This window comes from Salvelinus fontinalis, chromosome 23 (assembly GCF_029448725.1).
Source record: "Salvelinus fontinalis isolate EN_2023a chromosome 23, ASM2944872v1, whole genome shotgun sequence".
Classification (NCBI taxonomy): domain Eukaryota; kingdom Metazoa; phylum Chordata; class Actinopteri; order Salmoniformes; family Salmonidae; genus Salvelinus; species Salvelinus fontinalis.
In genome coordinates this window covers 38,157,642-38,179,407 of record NC_074687.1, presented here as the reverse complement: position 1 = coordinate 38,179,407, position 21,766 = coordinate 38,157,642, and the positions used below count along the sequence as shown (strand labels likewise).

At 42.3% G+C, this 21,766-nt stretch overlaps 1 protein-coding gene across 1 annotated transcript in view; it reads right to left on the bottom strand.

Annotated features, from left to right (window-relative positions):
* LOC129821267 (neurabin-1-like) overlaps positions 1–20,086 on the bottom strand; it is a 44,800-nt gene extending 24,714 nt beyond the window's left edge. Inside the window, exons 1-2 of the mRNA XM_055878740.1 lie at positions 19,899–20,086; positions 17,538–19,508 (exon numbers count right to left, since the gene is read on the bottom strand). Of these exons, the coding sequence (XP_055734715.1) occupies positions 17,538–19,343 (1,806 nt within the window). The 5' untranslated portion in view covers positions 19,344–19,508; positions 19,899–20,086. The remainder of the gene's footprint in view (positions 1–17,537; positions 19,509–19,898) is intronic.
* Positions 20,087–21,766: the final 1,680 nt, after the last annotated feature.

Below are 21,766 nucleotides of genomic sequence, written 5' to 3'. Positions count from 1 at the left end.
AGAGAATCAGACAAATTATGCTACCCTCTGCCTACTGGCTACTTTAAGCCAGTCTAAAAATACAACACTGCCCCTTTAAGACAAAAAAACTCTTTACCTGACTCGCTTTTCAAAGATGTCTAGAGATGTACACATTTTGTGCTCTTGTAGGAAGCAATCACTCCCCTATTGCTGACTACAAAGTATCTATAACTGGGCTAATAACTCACTAACTAGCAAAATATATGAACAAAATGTCCACACGTGGCTACATGCAGCTCTTGCTTTGATCTCAAAACAAGCTCATCTCTATCACGACCACAGCTGTAAACACAGTCCAGTTCAAAGTAAATGGCACAGATCCATATATGGCAATGGTTGATTTGCATTTAGGCCTACTGCAGCTCTGATTGGTTATGCCGCACGGGTCTGTGTAAAGTAGGGTCTGAGTCTTGCCCAATAAAATCCTACTCCGATTCGTTCTGCCTACAACAAACTCTCTTGCATAATTTGTTTTGTTTCGGTATGTCGTATTGAAAGTGGCTAATATTGCATCGATTCGCTCACAATTGCCACGGTAAAGGGAAACGTTGATAGTGTTAACAGGGAAAACTCGAGAAAGTTGAGTGAAGTTCAATCTCGTTCCTCTCTCCGTGGGCTGATATTTCTTCTAAGCTTTGCGCGGCAGTCTCGGGGCTACTGCGCGCACATCTTCAAGGGAACATTGGTAGAGTGTGTCAGACACATTCCTCTGGCAACCAAAGAGAACAAAACAGAAACAGGAAATTAAAGTATAACATTTTGTGGAGGGGATGTACAAGAGTCGCCCCTCCTTGAGTGTCCATGACTAGAGTAGTGGGGCCGAATGGTATCTACGTTCACTTCTCTCCACTTTCCAGGATTCACACACAGAAAATCGAGCAGGACAAAGGGCATGCTACAACATACATTTTTATTTTTGTAGAATGACTGAGAAAGTCACTTCTGGTGACTTAAAAAAAAAATTCTACTTAATTATGTTGACACCATCTGAGATATAACTGATTCACGTCTCTCATTAGCGCCACTGCTCATTCTGTTTGTAACAAATATACATCGTAACTTGTCACTGATTTAAAGGGACAGTGCAATATTTTGTCAATCAAGCCCTTCGTATACTTACCCAGAGTCAGATGAACTCATTGATACAATTTGTCTCCGCGTGCAGTTTGAATTAACTTCTTTGGGGTAGGGGGCAGTATTTTCACGTCCGGATAAAAAGCATGCCCAGAGTAAACGGCCTGCTACAAAGCCATAAAAGCCGTATATTTGATAGAAAACAATCTGAAGTTTCTAAAACTGTTGGAATGATGTATGTGAGTATAACAGAACTCATCAGGCAGGCAAAAACCTGAGAAGAAATCCAACCAGGAAGTGAGAAATCTGAGGTTGGTCGATTTTCAACTCAGCTCCTATTGAAGATACAGTGGGATATTGGTAATGTTGCACTTCCTACGGCTTCCACTAGATGTCAACAGTCATTAGAACCTTGTCTGATGCCTCTACTGTTTAGTGGGGCCGAAGGAGAGAGGAATGAGTCAGGTCTGCCATGACCTGAACATGCTTTGACCATGCGCGTTCACGTGAGAGCGAGCTCTGTTCCATCGCAATTCTGAAGACACAGGAATACTCCGGTTGGAACATTATTGAAGAATTATGTTAAAAACATAAAGATTGATTCAATACTTCGTTTGTCATGTTTTTTACTTTTGAACTTTTCGTCCATACTTTCCGCTGGACCTGCCCGGGCGTCGTGAGTTTGGAAAGTGTACTGAACGCTAGAACAACAAGGAGGAATTTGGACATAAATGATGGACATTATCGAACAAAACAAACATTTATTGTGGAACTGGGATTCCATTCTGATGAAGATCATCAAAAGGTAAGTGAATGTTTATATTGTTAGTTCTGAATTCTGTTGACTGCATAATATGGCGGCTATATTTGTGTCTTGATTGGGCTCTGAGCGCGGACTCAGATTATTGCATGGTTTGCTTTTTCCGTAAAGCTTTTTTGAAATCCGACACAGCGGTTGCATTAAGGAGAAGTGCATCTAAAATTCCATGCATAACAGTTGTATCTTTTAGCAATGTTTATTATGAGTATTCCTGTAAATTGATGTGGCTCTCTGCAAAATCAAAGGATGTTTTGTGACTTCTGAACGTAAGGTGCCAATGTAAACTCAGATTTTTGGATATAAATATGAACTTTACCGAACAAAACATACATGTGTTGTGTAACATGAAGTCCTATGAGTGCCATCTGATGAAGATCATCAAAGGTTAGTGATTCATTTTATCTATATTTCTGCTTTTTGTGAATCCTCTCTTTGGCTGGAAAAATGGCTGTGTTATTCTGTGAATAGGCACTCACCTAACATAATCGTTTGGTTTGCTTTCGTTCTAAAGCTTTTTTGAAATCGGACACTGTGGCTGGATTTACAACAAGTGTATCTTTAAAATGGTGTAAAATACATGTATGTTTGAGGAATTTTAATTATGGGATTTCTGTTTTGAATTTGGCGCCCTTCACTTTCACTGGCTGTTGAAGAGGTGGGACGCTAACGTCTCACGTACCCTAGAGAGGTTAAGGAAGTTAAAACTCGTTTTGTGAAACTTTGCTAACTAGCGTTAGTGCAATGACTGGACATCTATAATAGCTGCTCCCACAGACTTGCTAGCTGCTCGCATAGACTTCCAGTCATTGAGCTAACGCTAGTTAGCAACTTCCTACAAACTGCGCGCAGAGACATAAAAATGATACCTATGAGTTCATCTGATTCAGGGTAAGTAGAAAAACAGCTTATTTTCTCAAATCTAAATTTAAAAGTGCATCTGGGCAAAAAAAGTATATGTTTAACAATTATTTATTTTAACCCTTTACACGTGGGAATTGGCCTATATGGATAGGGCTAAATGTAAATGTTTCTTACGGAAGAAACCTGAAATTAATGGTAGTAATTGAAAGGCAACAGTTTGGAGATTATGCGAAAATTATTAGACCAAAGTTGAGGACAAAACAGTTTTTATTTAACTAGGCAAGTCAGTTAAGAACAAATTATTTTTTTACAATGACGGCCTACCAATAGACAAACAGCCTCCTGCGGAACGGGGGCTGGGATTAAAAATTACAAAATAAAATATAAATATCGGACAAAAACACACATCACGGGCCTCCCGGGTGGTGCAGTGGTCTAGGGCACTGCATCGCAGTGCTAGCTGCGCCACCAGAGTCTCTGGGTTCGCGCCCAGGCTCTGTCGTAGCCGGCCGCGACCGGGAGGTCCGTGGGGCGACGCACAATTGGGCTAGCGTCGTCCGGGTTAGGGAGGGTTTGGCCGGTAGGGATATCCTTGTCTCATCGCGCTCCAGCGACTCCTGTGGCGGGCCGGGCGCAGTGCGCGCTAGCCAAGGGGGCCAGGTGCACGGTGTTTCCTCCGACACATTGGTGCGGCTGGCTTCCGGGTTAGAGGCGCGCTCCGACACATTGGTGCGGCTTGGTTGGATTGTGCTTCGGAGGACGCGTGGCTTTCGACCTTCGTCTCTCCCGAGCCCGTACGGGAGTTGTAGCGATGAGACAAGATAGTAATTACTAGCGATTGGATACCACGAAAATTGGGGAGAAAAGGGAAGAAAAAAAAAACACATCACGATAAGAAAGACAACACTATATAACAGACCTAAGACAACAACATAGCAAGGCAGCAACACATGACAACACAGCATGTGAGCAACACAACATGGTAGCAGCACAAAACATTATTGGGCACAGACAACAGCACAGAGGGCAAGAAGGTAGAGACAACAATACATCATGCAAAGCAGCCACAACTGTCAGTGAGTGTCCATGATTGAGTCTTTCAATGAAGAGATTGAAATAAAACTCTCCAGTTTGAGTGTTTGTTGCAGCTCGTTCCAGTCGCTAGCTGCAGCCAACTTAAAAGACGAGCGACCCAGGGATGTGTGCGCTTTGGGGACCTTTAACAGAATGTGACTGGTAGAACGGGTGATGTATGTGGAGGATGAGGGCTGCAGTAGATATCTCAGATAGGGGGGATTGAGGCCTAAGAGGGTTTTAGAAATAAGCATCAACTAGTGGGTCTTGCGACGAGTATACAGAAAAGACCAGTTTACAGAGGAGTATAGAGTGCAGTGATGTGTCCTATAAGGAACATTGGTGGCAATCTGATGGCCGAATGGTAAAGAACATCTAACCACTCGAGATCACCCTTACTTGCCGATCTATAAATTACGTCTGCGTAATCTTGCAAGGGTAGGATGGTCATCTGAATCAGGGTTAGTTTGGCAGCTGGGGTGAAAGAGGAGCGATTACGATAGAGGAAACCAAGTCTAGATTTAACTTTAGCCTGGAGCTTTGATATGTGCTGAGAGAAGGACAGTGTACCGTCTATCCATACTCCCAAGTACTTGTATGAGGTGACTACCTCAAGCTCTAAACCCTCAGGAGGTAGTAATCACACCTGTGGGGAGAGGGGAATTCTTCTTACCAAACCACCTTTGTTTTGGAGGTGTTCTGAAGGGCAGAGAAAGCTTGTTGGACACTAACAAAGCTTTGTTGTAAAGCATTTAACAAAAGGTCCGGGACAGCTGAGTATAAGACTGTATCATCTGCATGTAAATGGATGACAGAGCTTCCTACTACCTGAGCTATGTTGTTGATGTAAATTGAGAAGAGCGTAGGGCCTAAGATCGAGCCTCGGGGTACTCCCTTGGTGACAGGCAGTGGCTGAGACAGCAGATGTTATGACTTTATACAGAGGTAGTCAGCAAACCAGGCCAAAAAACCCTTAGAGACACCAATATTCCTTAGCCGGCCCACAAGAATGGAATGGTCTACTGTATCAAAAGTTTTGGCCGAGTCAATAAAAATAGCAGCAGAACATTGTTTGAATCAATGGCAATGGTGACATCATTTAAGACTAGGGGGCGCAGTTTTTGCTTTTGGCTAAAAAGGCATACCCATTTGAAACTGCCTATTTCTCAGCCCCCGAAACTAGAATATGCATATAATAGTCAGATTAGGATAGAAAACACTCTGAAGTTTCCAAAACTGTACATTTTTTGTCTGTGAGTTAAACAGAACTGATATTGCAGGCTAAAACCTGAGGAAAATCCAACCAGGAAGTGGCCCTGTTTTTGAGACCTCTCTGTTACCATGCATCCCTATTGCCCATATAAAGGGATATCAACCAGACTTCTTTTTCTATGTCTTCCCTAAGGTGTCAACAGCCTTTAGACATAGTTTCAGGCTTTTATTTTGAAGGATGAGCGTGAACGACCACATTGCGTAAGTGGATAGGTTCGGTCCTTTAAATAAAGGACGAACCGTGGCTGCCTTCCAAGCAATGGGAATCTCCCCAGAAAGGAGAGACCGGTTAAAAAAGGTCAGAGATAGGCTTTGGCGATGATAGGGGCAGCAACCTTAAAGAAGAAAGGGTGTAAACGAGTGTGCTCCCGAGTGGCGCAGTGGTCTAAGACACTGCATCTCAGTGCAAGATGTGTCACTGCAGTACCTGGTTCGAATCCAGGCCGCTCCACAGGGCGGCGCACAATTGGCCCAGTGTCGTCTGGGTTTGGCCGGGGTAGGATGTCATTGTAAATAAGAATTTGTTCTTAACCTAGTTAAATAAAGGTAAAAAAAAAAATCTGACCTAGATGATTTTTTGGGGTCAAGTTTAAGGAGCTCCTTTAGCACCTCGGACTCAGTGACCGCCTGCAGGGAGAAAGTTTGTAGCGGGGCAGGGGAAAAAGAGGGAGAAGTGTCGGGGATAGTTGCATTAGAAGGGGTGGGAGATTAAATGTTGGACGGGCAAGGGGCATAGCTGAGTCAAATATGAATCCTGACTTAATGAAGTGGTGATTAAAGAGCTCAGCCATGTGCTTCTTGTCAGTAACAACCACGTCATCAACATTAAGGGACATGGGCAGCTGTGAGGAGGAGGGTTTATTCTCCAGGTCTTTAACCCTTTTCCAGAACTTCTTGGGGTTAGGACCCACAGAGAGAGCACTGCTCCTTAAAGTAACTAACTTTGGCCTTCCGGATAACCTGAGTGCACTTATTTCTCATTTGTCTGAACGTGAGCCAGTCAGCCTGAGTTTGCATGTGCCGAGCATTTTCGTCAAATGCAATTGTTGAGGTGGAGTAACTCTGCCAGATCACGGTCGAACCAGGGGCTGAACATGTTTTTAATTCTAATTTTCTTTATGGAGGCGTATTTGTTAACAATACCACTGAAAATATTAAAAAAGAAGGTCCTAGTGTCCTAGACAGACGACAGTCTCTAAGCTGATTCTATACCATTTTACCAGTTCATTAAGTTTTTTAGCAAGTGTCTATGACAAATCAGGACAGGTCATTTCACTGAGCAGCCATTACAAACACTGGCTGTAAAATAGTGATCACTAAGGTCATTAGAGAAACCACTGGACTGATACCAATCAGAATTATTTGAGAGGATAACGTCGAGGAGAGTAGCCTTTTCTGGGTATTTGGAGTCATACCTTGTGGGATTGGTAATAATCTGAGAAAGATTTAGGGAGTCCCATTGCTTTAGGACTTGGTCAGGTGGTTTAAGCATGTCCCAGTTTAGGTCACCTAGCAGGACAATTTCAGTGTAAGGGGCTAGAAGACAGTAAGACAGTGTAAGGGGCCAGGTGAGATCTTAGGGCAGGTGGGGTACAGGCCGGTGAGGATGGAGGACGATAGCACCCAGCAACAGTCAACAAAGAACTACTTGAAAGTTTAATGCTTAGAACCAGAAAATCTAATTGTTTGGGGAGAGTTCACCTGACAGAAGACTGAATCCAAACATTACACTGTTGATTTGAGAATTTTACATTTACTCTACTTTTCGCCGCATTTGTTGATAACAAAGTCAGAAAATATACTGGATACATTGAGTAAAATCATAAGAACATTCCTGAAAATGTGGTGTCGGTGCAACATAAGACAAAAAATGTCAAGGCTTGAGTGAGTTCTAACTGGTGTCTCCAAGTGGCCACACACCTTTTCAAAGTGTGCACAGTAATCTCAATGCACTTTTATGACTCAAAGAGTCGTCTTCAACTATAAGGTGCTTTTTTGAGCTCTCCTAGCTGTGCCGTTGAGGAACTACAGCAAGCACACGTAGTTTTGTTTGGAACACAGCACTTGCACCCCTGCTATCACACAATTCCGGTTGTTGTTTACGCTATCCAAAAACAGCCCATTATAATTGCCAATCTGGGTCATAGATTCATTCTGTTCATAATAACCCATGTCATCTTGTAACTGTACATCAAACATAGTGATCCTAAAACATTGACACTGTACAGTGCCTTCAGAAAGCATTCATAACCCTTTACTTATTCCACATTGTTACAGCCTGAATTCAAAATGGATGAAAGTTATGTTTCTCACCATCTACACACACACAACACCCCATAACGACAAAGTGAAAATATGTTTTAATTTATTTTTGCAAATGAAGTACAGATATATCTCATTTACATAAGGAGTCACACCCCTGAGTCAATACTTTGTAGAAGCACCATTGGCAGCAATTACAGCTGTGAGTCTTTCTGGGTACATCTGTAAGAGCTCTCCACAGCTGGATTGTGCAACATTTGCCAATTATTCTTTTCAAAAATGTTCACGCTCTATCAAATCGGTTGTTGATAACAACCATTTTCAGATATTGCTATAAATTTTCAAGTAGATTTAAGTCAATTCAAGATTTAACTCAGCCCCTCAGAAACATTCACTGTCTTCTTGGTGAGCAACTCCAGTGTAGATTTGGTCCCGTGTGGCTCAGTTGGTAGAGCATGGCGCTTGCAACGCCAGGGTTGTGGGTTCAATTCCCACGGGGGGACCAGACTGAATATGTATGAACTTTCCAATTTGTAAGTCGCTCTGGATAAGAGCGTCTGCTAAATGACTTAAATGTAAACGTAAATGTAGATTTGGCCTTTTGTTTTAGATTATTGTCCTGCTGAAAGGTGAATTAATCTCCCAGTGTCTGGTGGAAAGCAGACAACCAGGTTTTCCTCTACGATTTTGCCTGTGCTGAGCTCCAATCCATTAATTTTTTTATTTAATTCCGAAAAACTCCCCAGTCCTTAATGATTACAAGCATACCCATAACATGATGCAGCCACCACTAAGCTTGAAAATATGGATAGTCATATTCAGTAATGTGTTGTATTTGTCACACCTATTCCCGCTCTCCCTCTCTAGCGCTCGAGGGCGCCAGGCTGCCCTTCATTACGCACACGTCACCATCAATACGCGCATGAGCACTCATTGGACTCACCTGGACTCCCTTACTTTATTGATTTCCCCTCTATCTGTCTGCTCCTCAGTTTGTTCCCCATGTCAGCATTGTCGTTTCCCCTGTCCGTATTCTGTTCTGTTTGTTGGTTATTAAATGTTCACTCCCTGTACCTGCTTCTCATCTCGAGCGTCTGTCCTTACAGAATGCTGACACCAATATGTGAAGCATCAGGGAGTTTTTGTTTTTGTCGGTGACGTCAGGTCCGGGTGCTGTCGCCGATGGAACTGGGGGTGCCTCAGTTGGGTCGTCGGGCTTCCACGCCTTAGCTGGCTCGAGCGGTTTACTTGCCTCGGTTGGCTCGGCAGGCGCCCATCCCACGTCATGCCTCAGCCAGTTCATCGGGCTCCACGACTCAACTGGCTCGTCGGGCTTCTACGCTTCAGCCAGGCCCGTCAGGCTCGCCCAGGTGAGACGCCGGGTGGGGGGGGGGGGGGGGTGTACCGTCATGCCTGCTCCCGCTCTCCGGTGCCAGGCTGCCCTTCATTACGCACACCTGTCACCATCATTACTCGCATCAGCGCTCATTAGACTCACCTGGACTTTAGTTCCTAGTTGCAAACAGGATCCATATTTTTTCCTTCTTCCCACAATGTCAATTAGGTTAGTATTGTTGAGTAACTACAATATTGTTGATCCATACTCAGTTTTCTTCCATCACAGCCATTAAACTGTGTGTGTATACAATGTCTGTTTACTTGACCGAGTCAGTGAGTGGCGCTTCCTGTGACAGCGTGGAGGTGGGTGCAGGTGCACATGCTGGTTCCTGCTGCCATTTTCCTTTTCTCTTAAGATTAACTCATTCCCAACTCCAAAATGTCTACCCAGACTCTAACAGCAATGAGCAGCACAGTACAATTCTTTAGTCGGCCTCTCCGGACAGTGAATTAACTGGACAAACTACAGTGTACTTACCTTTGTACTGCACACAGTATCTACAACAGGATAATAACACATCTGGAACTGGGGAGTGTTACCGCTCTCTACTATAATTCTACAACATGTGGTCATAGCATTGGTGTCAAGGAGAATGTGAATTTCAGCAGATACAGATTGCCGGGTGTGCTGTTTGTTAGACCTGTGGTTCACAGTTTGAACATAGCTCTGTGTGTCACACCACTCCATCATTTTCTTCAGATTAGGCCACACCTAGGAAACACAATTCCAACTGTACGGAGAACAGAGGAGTTAACCCTTTCCTTTCCTCTGCCTACGACACAATCAAACGTTTCAAAAGCCCCTTGAAGTAGGGCTGGGCGACATGTCCTAAAAATCATATCTATTTTTTTCTAATTTATGGGTGATTCAAGATATCTAAATAAGCTTTGTTGCACAATTTTAAAAAAAAAGTCAATACACTGCATTTCAAACAGTCAGGTATAATCAAATCAATTCAGGGCTTGTAAAATTATATCTAGGCTAAATAAGCCTTCCAAAACCATAAGACCCACTAATCATTTTATTTGATCAAATTAGTTTAACCTGCTTTTTTTGCAATAATCACCAATCTGGCTTTCAAATCACTAGTCTATGATTTGATTATACCTGACTGTTTGAAATTCAGTGTATTGACTTTTTTCTTCAAACTACTATCACCCATAGTAGAAAAGATGACCTATTCTATTGGTCAGCTTGGCGAGAAAGAAATAGCCTATTCCAAACAGACTCTGGGACAGTTGTGAGATGATAGAGTCCAAATTCATACAACCAGTTACCTTAAAAAGCAATTAGTCTGATGCAACAGATGAGAATGTTTATGATTCTTGCGATACAGGCATTTGGAAGAGCGCCAAAACATGCATTCAAATTAATTCGATATATCATCCAGCCATTCTTTGAAGTAAGAATAAAAGCTACGCAATATGACATAAAACGCAAGAGATATCTTGAAGACAAAATGTGTGGAAAAGACTTAAGTGTTTATGTTGACCATTTATCATGAGGCCTGTACAGAAGGTTTTGAGACTGCTGCAGCAACAAGACTACTACTGACTCAGCTGCTATGGGAATGCAGTATATCGTATCCAACGCCCCATCTAGGTGCTCTGTTATCCAAATATTAACATGAAGATATTTCCCCCACCATTGCATTAATGCATTGACTGACTGAGGAACCTGCGGCAATACAGACATTTAGACTACAGTAAATCAAGGCGCAGAAGTGGTCTGCCCTATATTATCTGGCATACAAAAATATGACAGTGTGCACGTGTCAACAAGCCAGTGGGTAGTTTCCGGGTAGTATAGCAGGCAGTAAACAAAAAGGTCCAACGTAACTTTGACGTAATTGTCACCTAGTAATTAAGACTAACCTTCAAATATCCATTATGGCACTTCAGGTTGGAATACTAAGCGTCTTTGTTTTTTTATTGTTAGTAATTTTTTTACAACTTTACTCTCCACAATTTTGTGATTACAATCTGGTCTCATCGCTGCAACTCCATAACTGGCTGTGGAGAGGCGAAGGTGGAGTCATGTGTCCTCCACCACTGGTCAGAGGAAACACAGTTCAACTGATGACCGAGGTCAGCCTGCAGGCGCCCGGCCCGACACAAGGAGTCGCTAGAGCGAGATGAGCCAAGTAAAGCCCCCCTGGGCAAACCCTCCCCTAACCCGGACGATGCAGTGCCATTTGTGCGCCGTTCTCTGGGATTCCCAGTCACGGCCGGTCATGAACCCAGGCTGTAGTGATGCCGCAACACTGCGATGCAGTGCCTTAGACCGCTGCGCCACTCGGGAGGTCCGGAATACTCAGCTAATGATGGGTACAAAGCATCAACTTAAGTTGAGATTCCTTAAGTAAAGCACAACCTCTATTTTTAAAGATGCATCAAGCAGAACAAGCAGATTAAGTACAGAGCTAATGGGATAGGAGTACAGGTGTCTGAAAATCAGTCTCAACGAATTTACAATCCATTCATTTGCGAAACAAACAGTAACTCTCCATATGTGCAACTGCAAACTGTCTTTTGAGCCTCGGTCAAGGGACATGTTCAGAATGGAAGTCTCCTGCAGCAGCTTGACAAAGAAGACCTTTCTTCCTCAGACGACAGGTCCCCTTGTACAGGCTCAGGTTGCACACAAAGACCTAAATTCTGCTGCAGGCTGTAGCACAAAGCACTTCAACTCTCCTCTGATAGCAGGCAAGGGCTCCAGAGTGGCCCACCATGCCACGCCAACCAGCTCAAACCAGCACACTGTCTGAGGCATTGTCGACTGAATACCCTAGTCAAGCACTACTAGTGAGGTAAACTAAAATCATTCTGTATTGTGCCACTAGAGGTGAGGACAGACTGGTGTTGAAAATGAAATGGAAAGACGCATCGGTTGAAGACCAAACTGTCAAATGCAAATCTTTCTGCTTTCCAGATAACTGGAAAAAGACAACAATTGTGAGTAGACAGTCAATCCCCTTTTTCAACTGATATTCAAACACCAACAGCAAGAGCCAACCTGTCACTGAAATTACCCCTATTGTAAAAGGAGCGTGTCGTTTCTCCTGAGAGGCCTGTTTGAGAGGGAAAGAACACCGCTTACATAACTTTACTCTCTAGGCTAGTAAGTCTACAATTGTGGAAACAAATGGATAAGTAGTGTAACAGCAGCCATTCCTGCTTGCAATATCATCGTTGACGTTTAAAGGAAAGACCAGAGGAAGCGTTCCACTTTCGAGTCAACACATAGCAGGAGACGCATCTCATCCTTGTGTTGTTAACAGATACTCCAGGGTGGAGTGTTTTCAGGAAGTGCATGCTTCAGGAAAACCTACAGTGCCATGCCCACTTCAAACTGTCTGGAAGCAGTTCAATCATGACTCATCTAAAATAGGACACCCACCATTTTACAGATGGCACCCTAAGGAGTATAGAAGGGGAAAAATTAAGGGTGCGAAAAAGATTGCGGAAAACAATCTTTCATTAATAACTAGTAAACACTTTGTGCCAGACACATGGCATGCTATCTACCTTCAGCCTGTTAGAATTGAGAAACAAGGAGGGAGGAATGATGAGCAGCACATGCCAGGACAAGACTGAAACAAAGAATCCACCATTTCACAACCACAGGAAGAACACTGTCAACCAACAGATGTTACGTCACACTTTCGACCTAGTCCTAACAAGGAGAAGCCCTTTAACCTTAGCGTTACCGGGACAAAAAGACTGGTGATCATAAATTGATTCATCGTTAGTACAGGAGTTTAGGAGTAATGCATTCTTCACTGAAACAGTGTTTGATAATGGAGTTTGCAATGGCTTGAATTTCTGAACGCATTTGTGTATCTCTCTTCACTCACACTGTTACTGAGCTCTATCAATATGTGAACTGCTCCTGTAACACAATGACGTGAAGTGTAAAGCTAGGCTAATCTCTGCTATGTCGTCCCTAGGACAGATGCAGCACACTGTGTCGTCCTCCAGGTCAGCTACTGGCCGCCTCTCCCAGCACCCCCTCCCTAGGACCCCATGTCAGGCCAATTGGGGCCATCCACACCCTGAGATAACACACATTTGAGGCCCTGGATAAACATTGACCAGTATATAGGCTGTGGAATGCCCTGAAGTGATTTTTCCCCCCTGATCTGCCAAAATTGTTGATAAGCTGTGTTGATGGGAGACATCACCCAACACCCCCACGCCCAGCCCACTTCATTTTGACACCGTTCACAAATTAGTTTTAGGCCATATGGCCCAGCCCTATCTCAATATTTTTCAAACCTATGGGCAATTCACAATTTATATATATATATATATATATATATATATATATATATATATATATATATATATATATATATATATATATATATATATATATATATATATATATATATATATATATATATATAAAAAAAAATTTTTTCTCTAAATAATCTTTTCTGTACAATTAAAGGTCAAATACACTGCATTTAAAAACAGTTAGCAATAATCTAATGAATTCGGAGCTTGTGAAATTAGGCCGAATGTACACTACGTTCAAAAGTTTGGGGGTTCGATTACAGGCTCAAAATAGCCAGAAACAAATAACTTTCTTCTGAAACTCGTCAGTCTATTCTTGTTCTGAGAAATGACGGCTATTCCATGCGAGAAATTGCCAAGAAATGGAAGATCTCATACAACGCTGTGTACTACTTCCTTCACAAAACAGTGCTAACTGCCTCAGAATAGAAATAGTGGGAGGCCCTGGTGCACAACTGAGCAAGAAGACAAGTACATTAGTGTCTAGTTTGAGAAACAGACACCTCACAAGTCCTCAATTGGCAGCTTCATTAAATAGTACCTGGATTAGCTAACACAACGTGCCATTGGAACACAGGAGTGATGGTTGCTGATAATGGGCCTCTATACGCCCATGTAGATATTCCATTAGAAATCAGCCGTTTCCAGCTACAATAGTCATTTACAAAATTAACAACGTCTATACTGTATTTCAGATCAATTTGATGTTATTTTAAAATGGAGGGGGAAAAAGTGCTTTTCTTTCAAAAACAAGGACATTTTTAAGTGACCCCAAATTTTTTGAACGGTAGTGTATGCATTCCACAACCATAAGACCCACTAATAATGTAATTATTTATCAAAATAGTTGTATCTACTTTTGTTTCTTTTTTTTTCTCTCCAAACAATCACTGAATTAGCTATCAGGTTGGTCTATAAATAAAATGCCCTTTTTGTTAGAAATTTTACCGTTCACTAATAATGTAGCAGGCATTATAGAAAATGAACACCAGTCTCATACACAAGCCCGCGTGCTAGTGAGTAGCCAGCTAATATTTATATTTCAAGTTTGGCCAACTTGGATCTGAATTCAGCTAACAGTTGAATTGTTATGCACACAACCTTCTGTCTGTCTCCAACTGTTTGAACAGCGTGCTAGCCTGTCCACTTTGTTCACATGTTGAAATCAAGTCGCCTACCTTATTTCTAAAGAATGAGAACAAGTTGCCAATTCCTTACATAAATTGTTTTACACTTATTGCACATTTATAAAACACACACTACACAGCTAGTATAACAATCTTTATTTGACAAAAAATCTGCTAGCGATACGTGGTACCATAATGCGCGCGCGACTAACTGAGCATTCATTTTCCAGAATGTTCATTGGTACATCTGTTTCAGTAGTGTCTGCTCTGTTCGAAATATGAGGAGTTGAAACATTTAAAAAAAGGGTATGGTTCGAAACTTCTCATCTATTACAGTAAAATAATGTCTCCATGTGTTTTGGTGTCCATATGACCCATTCTGTTGGACAAAATCTCAAATGCAAATAGCGAGTTGAAACCATTTGCCAGAGAAGAAGAAGTGATCTCTTATCTGTTGTTGTGAGTGGTAGGAGGAGAGGCTTGGGAGAAAAAGGCGAAGCAAGAGGTTTCCCTCTCGCCAAATTCTGTCCAAAATAAGCCCAATGCATTTCTATGCTCTTATTTTGAACCTAAGCTTGTCACCTGCCTTCCCGCCTTTGGGACAACGACTCCCATTGTTAGGGCGGAGACATGAGCATCTCGTCATTATATACAGATCTCTGGTGGAAATGGGAAGGTGCACAACACAGAAGGAGCGAACGAGACCGAAAAGACAACGTGAGAACAAGCGGACATAAACGCTCATAAAAACAAAATACTATTCTGCGATACAGGCATTAGGAATGAACATAAATTCAAATTAATTTGATATATCGCCCAGCCCTACATTCACATGAGTGCCAGTGGTAAAGGAGAATGCCATGCACAGCCACAGATAAGAATACCTTCTAGCTTACCATCTTTAAATCACTCACCAGCAGCGAACTGAGCATATTGACCAGGCGGATCATTAACACAATAGATAGGAGGGAGTTCTGAGTGCAGGAATGTGTTTGGTCCCAAAAGGATTTAAGTTCCGCTCGTAAAAGGTAGAGTAAATAGGGAATTCTTGGTTTTACTATCCCCACCATTATCATGAAATGACTCGTCACCGGTCAGTAAAATGAGATCATACGAGTTGAATTAGTATCTACACGTCTTGTTGGTCAAGAGTCCTTACATGTTCACTAGGCTTGGGTGATATACCGTTTATAGCGTATACCGGGGTATTTCGAAATACCGACGGTATGATTTTAAATACCATTTGGGTTGAGGGCACCCTCGCCTTGCGGTGGCGAGGGTTACGCCACTGCTTTTACGGTATATAAGTTAAGTATAACCATTTTTATTAAATCCAAGACGTGTCAAAAAATTATATCCAGCTCAGGGCTCCAGCTATGCATTTGATTTGCTAACTTGCTAGCTAAGTGGCTACATGTCAAGATGAAGCTTCTTGGTTACAGCAGAGACATTCAATCCCCTCCTGGATTGCCTAAATTCTTGTGCGTAAATTAAAAAATAAACAAATACATACAGTACCAGTCAAAAGTTTAACACACCGACTCCAGGGTTTTTCTTTATTCATACTATTTTCTATCATGTAGAATAATAGTGAAAACATCAAAACAATGAAATAGGTTGCTTTGCTGGTGACACTGTCTGTGATGTATTTAAAATTCAAGGCACACTTAACCAGCATGGCTACCACAGCATTCTGCAGCGAAACGCCATCCCATCTGATTTGAGCTTAGTAGGACTATCATTTGTTTTTCAACTGAACAATGACCCAACACACCTCCAGGCTGTGTAAGGGCTATTTGACCAAGAAGGAGAGTGATGGATTGCTCCATCAGATGACCTGGGCTCCAATCACATGACCTCAACCCAATTGAGATGGTTTGGGATGAGTTGGACCACAGAGTTCAGGAAAAGAAGCCAACAAGTGCTCAGCATATGTGGGAACTCCTTCAAGAATGTTGGAAAAGCATTCCAGGTGAAGCTGGTTGAGAGAATGCCAAGTGTGCAAAGCTGTAATCAAGGCAACGGGTGGCTACTTTGAAGAATATAAAATATATATTTTGATTTGTTTAACACTTTTTTGGTTACTACATGATTCCATATGTGTTATTTCATAGTTTTGATGTCTTCACTATTATTCTACAATGTATAAAAATAAAGAAAAACCCTTGAATGAGTAGGTGTCCAAACTTTTGACTGGTACTATAGATATAGATATAGATATATATAGATATAGATATATATATCTATATATAGATATCTATATATCTATATATAGATATATATATATCTATATATAGATATATATATATATATATATATATATCTATATATATCTATATATATCTATATATATCTATGTATATCTATATATATCTATATATCTATATATATATCTATATATATATATCTATATATCTATATATATATATATCTCTATATATCTCTATATATCTCTATATCTCTATATCTATATATATATATATATCTATATCTATATATCTATATATATATATGTATATAGTATGGTACAGAAACGGTATGAAAGTCTGAATACTGCCTAACCCTAATGTTCAAAGGCTGATTCACAGTGAATGGATATAATCATTCCCCAAAAGTAGGCCTCCAACCAACCATCAACAAGTCACTGGAGGAGCCATGATGAGGTTGTTTATACTGTACAGTACAGTTAAATCAGGGTTCCACCACGTCACTCCAGTTCCCTCCCAACTGTCCTCATTCAGCTGGGGCTCACACAGACCCCTTACTTAATGTCAACAATGTTTCCATAAATACCGCTTGGAGCATTCTGGACTAACATCCAGAAATGTCTCCACTACAACTAGCCTAGATAAACCACATTGTTAACAAGAGAAAGATGTGACCCTCAGACACACCAGCTTTAGGCAATGCCTCAGTAATTACAGAAGCTTAAACACCCTATAGTTTGGGTTCTCATCCATGACACGTTTCACCTCATACAGTGCTACAGCAGCCATAACATCATCATGTGTAACAAAGACACTAATTTCCTATGTGTGATCTGTCAATCAAGGCACCAAAGAATGCCCTCCACAAATAAGTCAACAACCTGAGCGAAAGCAGACTTCCTTGGTTAATAAGTTTGATCCAAAAGGGTGACATTGTCCAGTATATTACCACATATACAATTGACCTCTCTCAGAACTTTTAGGCCAGACAAAAGCTAGCTAGCTACCATGAATAGAACCCATATAGTAAGGTTCACATTCTTTAAGACCCCAAAATGAAAGCAATTATCATCAACTTCACTTCCGATTATCAATGTAACATTTCCTCTTCTCACTGCTTACCCGTATCGGTGACGTTGAAAACTTGATCTTCCTCAGTGGTTCCGGTTCCTCCTCATCATCTGAAAGCCCAGGGGCCTCCTCATACTCCTCCTCACAGGGCTGCTCTTCCTTCTCCTCCTCGAGGGTCTGGTCAGTATCCCTATCATCCACAAATGCTGTGTTTTCTCTACCATATACCACTGGGGAAATCTTTCCCCTTCTGCCCTGTTCCTCCTGCTCCTCCTCAGCAACCTCCTCCTCCACATTTTCCTCCTCGTAATCCGCGGTTTGACTTACAGGATTCGTGTCTTCTCTCCACTCCTCTTTCAACTCATGCAGTGACTCCTCAAATCGACTTCCTTCTTCCTTCTCCAGTGTAATCTCGGTCTCCTTGCCGTCATCTTTCTCTGAGATCTGCTGCTGATGGTGTTCATCCTTCGGACTGATCGCCTTTGGTGGCGATTCTTTTAGCTCGACTTTGATCTCTTTTGGGGGTTGAACATGCACTTCCTCAAAAACATCGTCTTCAATATTCTCATCTTCGTTCTCCTCGCTCTCTGATGACTCATTCTGTACCACTACGAGCTCAGCCCGAACCATGCCAGGCAGAGATGAGGCCTGGGTAGGTGGCTTTTCCCTGCTGGGACTCTGTGTCACATGCCCATCACTCTTGGCACTGTTGGAGGTTTTGGCCCTGTTGCTACTGTAAAAGCTATTGGCAAACACAGTAGGCTGTTTTTGATCCCTGGGGGGTGGACTGGAGGGTTTTACTCCATCGTTACCCACAGATGGTCTACTGAAACCGTCACTGGTTGAGTGGGAGACCTTGTAAGCGCTTTGGCCACCTGGGGATACGGGCTCTGGGGAGATGGGCTTTGGAGTGGCATTGACTGTTGGGGGGAATGTTTTGTGAGTAGTGTTATTGAATGGGGAAGTTGGTTTGAGAATGACACCGGAAACTATGGAGGTGGGTTTGTTAGTGGCATCATTAGTTGGAATGGTGGATTTGTAAAAACTGTCCCTTGTCGGAGATGTGGGCATTGAGCGATCTGAGAGACTGCAAACTTTAGACAACATCTCTGTGGCTTTTGCCTCATTGTCACTGTCCACAATGACGTTGTCTAGCCGCCTGGACATGGGTCCAGCTTTCAGTGACACCCTGGACACATGTTTAGTCTCCTCAGTATCGCTCCTCTCATCTGGCTGGCTTCTCATCACTGGTGTGGGACAAGGCTCTGTTTTGATGTTGCTAGTTTCAGTGGACCCTGACAATCTCCTGGTACTTTTCCCCCCATCAGACACACTGCCCAGGGGCACCCGGCTTACAACTCTGTTGGGAGACTTCTCCGCTGCTGGTTGTTCTTTGATAGTCCTCTCAAAGAGTTTCCTGGTCGAAGAAAACTTCTCTGCCAAAGCTGTTTTGTCACCCTCGACATCTTCTCCCTTGGGGGTTTTGTCTAAACTTGGAGATTCTGGGCTAGTGGCACTGCTCAAACTTGTTTTTTGTGTGGTGACTGCAAATGGCACATTTGGTGGGGAGACAGGGGACAAATCAGCTTTCAACGTTGTTTTCACCTCTTGAATCTCTTGTTGCTGGCCATCCATCTGGAGGAAAATATTCTTTATCTTGTTTATCCGATTGCCAAAATGCCTCCCCCTCGTGTCCTCCTGTGTGTCGTTAGAGCCATTTGCATATGACTTTGCAGCGCCGTCGGATTTCGTCCCATCAAAAGTACACTTAATAGCGTGGAAGTCCGACTTGTAAGCATTTCTATGCGGGGACGCACTCCTCAGCGCTCTTTCTCCTTTGCTCTCGGCTTTTATCATTTTCAAAGATTTACTGGGAGTATTTTGGGAAGAGGCGATAGAAGTTAAACTTCTGAGTGTTTCTTGTTCCACTATTGTTGTTCTCAGTCGACCAGTGCCATGGATCCCTCAGATTATTCGGCGTCTTGGTCAGGGAGTCTAAATCATGCGTAATGTGGTGGTCATCTACAGAGACAAGAGGAAAATACACTTTCAAAACCTAGCTGTTAGTACTATTCGAGCTTATCCAAAGCAACGTCCTATATACCTTACAATCGCATTCTTCCGGCTGCTTCAAAGCAAATTACTTTCCCCTCACCGCTACATTGTCGTAGACCAACTTCTTTAATTATTGAACCTGAATGGGCTTTTAAGAGCCTATGATAATTCGTAGCCGGTCAAACACTGACAATATAAATCAGCTAAAGATGAAACACAGAAATAAGTTAACTGTGCAAATAACGTTAGATACCAAACGTCTTTTGTGATCAGTTTCATTGTAACAATTACAAGTAAACCGTGAGCAAAACATTTCAGAGCTTTACCGCACGCAAATTAACTTCCATTGTATTTTACCTCTTACGATACTTGTTTCTTCATCCTAGGTGCTGAAGGCTCCTCATAATGCAACTCTTGTGTAATTTATTCTCCCGAACTTGTCATTTCTTTACCGCCATCACTCCCCTTTCCAGTTTTCCTCCTTCCTTGTACTCCAGATACAGACAAATCGCGTTTCCGCGCGTACGTACCCTCGCCCTCTGGCGCGCCATACGATCAGACACAATCGGGGGCGCGCACACCAAAACATTCCAGGACTACAAACCCCCATCCCTTCTTGAGTGCGTGGTTGCGCATACACATGAAATATTTGAGGAATAGATTCCTTGAGAAGCTCACCCACCGCTCTGCCGCATATGAAAGAAGAACATTTAAAATGTCCTCAAACAAAGCAACACCTATCCCACCAGGTAGCTACTGTATGTATTTTCAGCAGCTGCTCTATCTGATAGTGATAGTTTTGGTGTAAATGTCTCAACAGAAATATGGCTATTTGATGTTCCAACAAGTGGCTGTGATTTTGGTGAACAGTCTAAAGGCTTGTGTGAAATAGGCTTGGCATGATGCAACGCAGATACCTTACGACCAACCTTAACTTGGTCTATTTTGCCTCCCGAGTGGCGCAGCGGTCTAAGGCATCACTACAGACCTGAGTTCGATCCTGGGCTGTATCACAACCAGCCGTGATTGGGAGTCCCATAGGGCGGCGCACAATTGGCCCAGCATCGTCCTGTCCGGGTTAGGGGAGGGTTTGGCTGTCATTGTGAATAAAAATGTGTTCTTAACTGATTTGCCTAGTTAAATAAATCAATCTTAGCGATACTACCACTGCAGAACAGTAATATATGTCATAATTCGACTGTCCATTGTGTAACATTGTTCCAGAATAGCTGACCTGTAAAGAAACTCAAAAAGGTACATAAATGGTACTATATTACCTCACTGAGGAACTGTGCTGCCTTGCAGAGAAGCCAAACTAGTTTCTCTAATGCAAATTCTCTCTCTCGTATTCTGCCACTGTGTACTCTGTTTAGGGCCAAATGTGTCAAGTAATTATCTTTTTGTTTTCTGATGATTTGGTTGGGTCTAATTGTGTTGCTGCCCTGGGGCTCTGTTTGTGTTTGTGAACAGAGCCCCAGGACCAGCTTGCTTGGATTTTTGTCCCATTCTCTCTGTCTTTCTGTAGCAGCAGACTATGCAGCCTGTCTCAGAAAACAGTGTTTGCCTACGGAGGATGGAAAAGTACACTGAAAATGATGAGTGCAGTTTTACAGGAGAACATCAACACTGGTGGTGTTTGCACAGGTAAGGAGAGCTCATCTTCTCTGTGAAGAACACACCGTAACACTTAGTAAATCGAGAATATTACTTCAGAGTTGACTAATCATTGAGATCTGAGTAAAATTTACATGGTAAATTATGCCAAATGTTTCCACACAATCCAAACAATGGCAATCGTATTATTTTATGATTTAACACTACAATGTATTGTAATGCAATGACTGGATTCTTTTATAGGAATAAGAGTGAATACAGTAATTATTTAATATGGAAAATGGAGCAATTACTTACCATGCAGCACTTAAACTGGTTCCCTCCTTTAGGGACACTAGCCCTGCACGAAGTAGCACAAAAGTTCAAGTTAAATTCAACTCTATAGAAAGACATATTTGATGTGTTAATTCTAATCTAAAAATAACAAGATAGCCTTAACAGGATTTGTTGATATTCTTGAGATCAGCCAGACTCACTGGAAGAGAGTTTAGTGACATTTCCCAGGTGGCATGAGGACCTAGATTTCAAAAATACCAACCAATCAAATAGAAAGGGGGACAGAAGGGGTGAATAGAATTGAAGAAAAAGGTGCTTTGCACTCCACCCTCAGA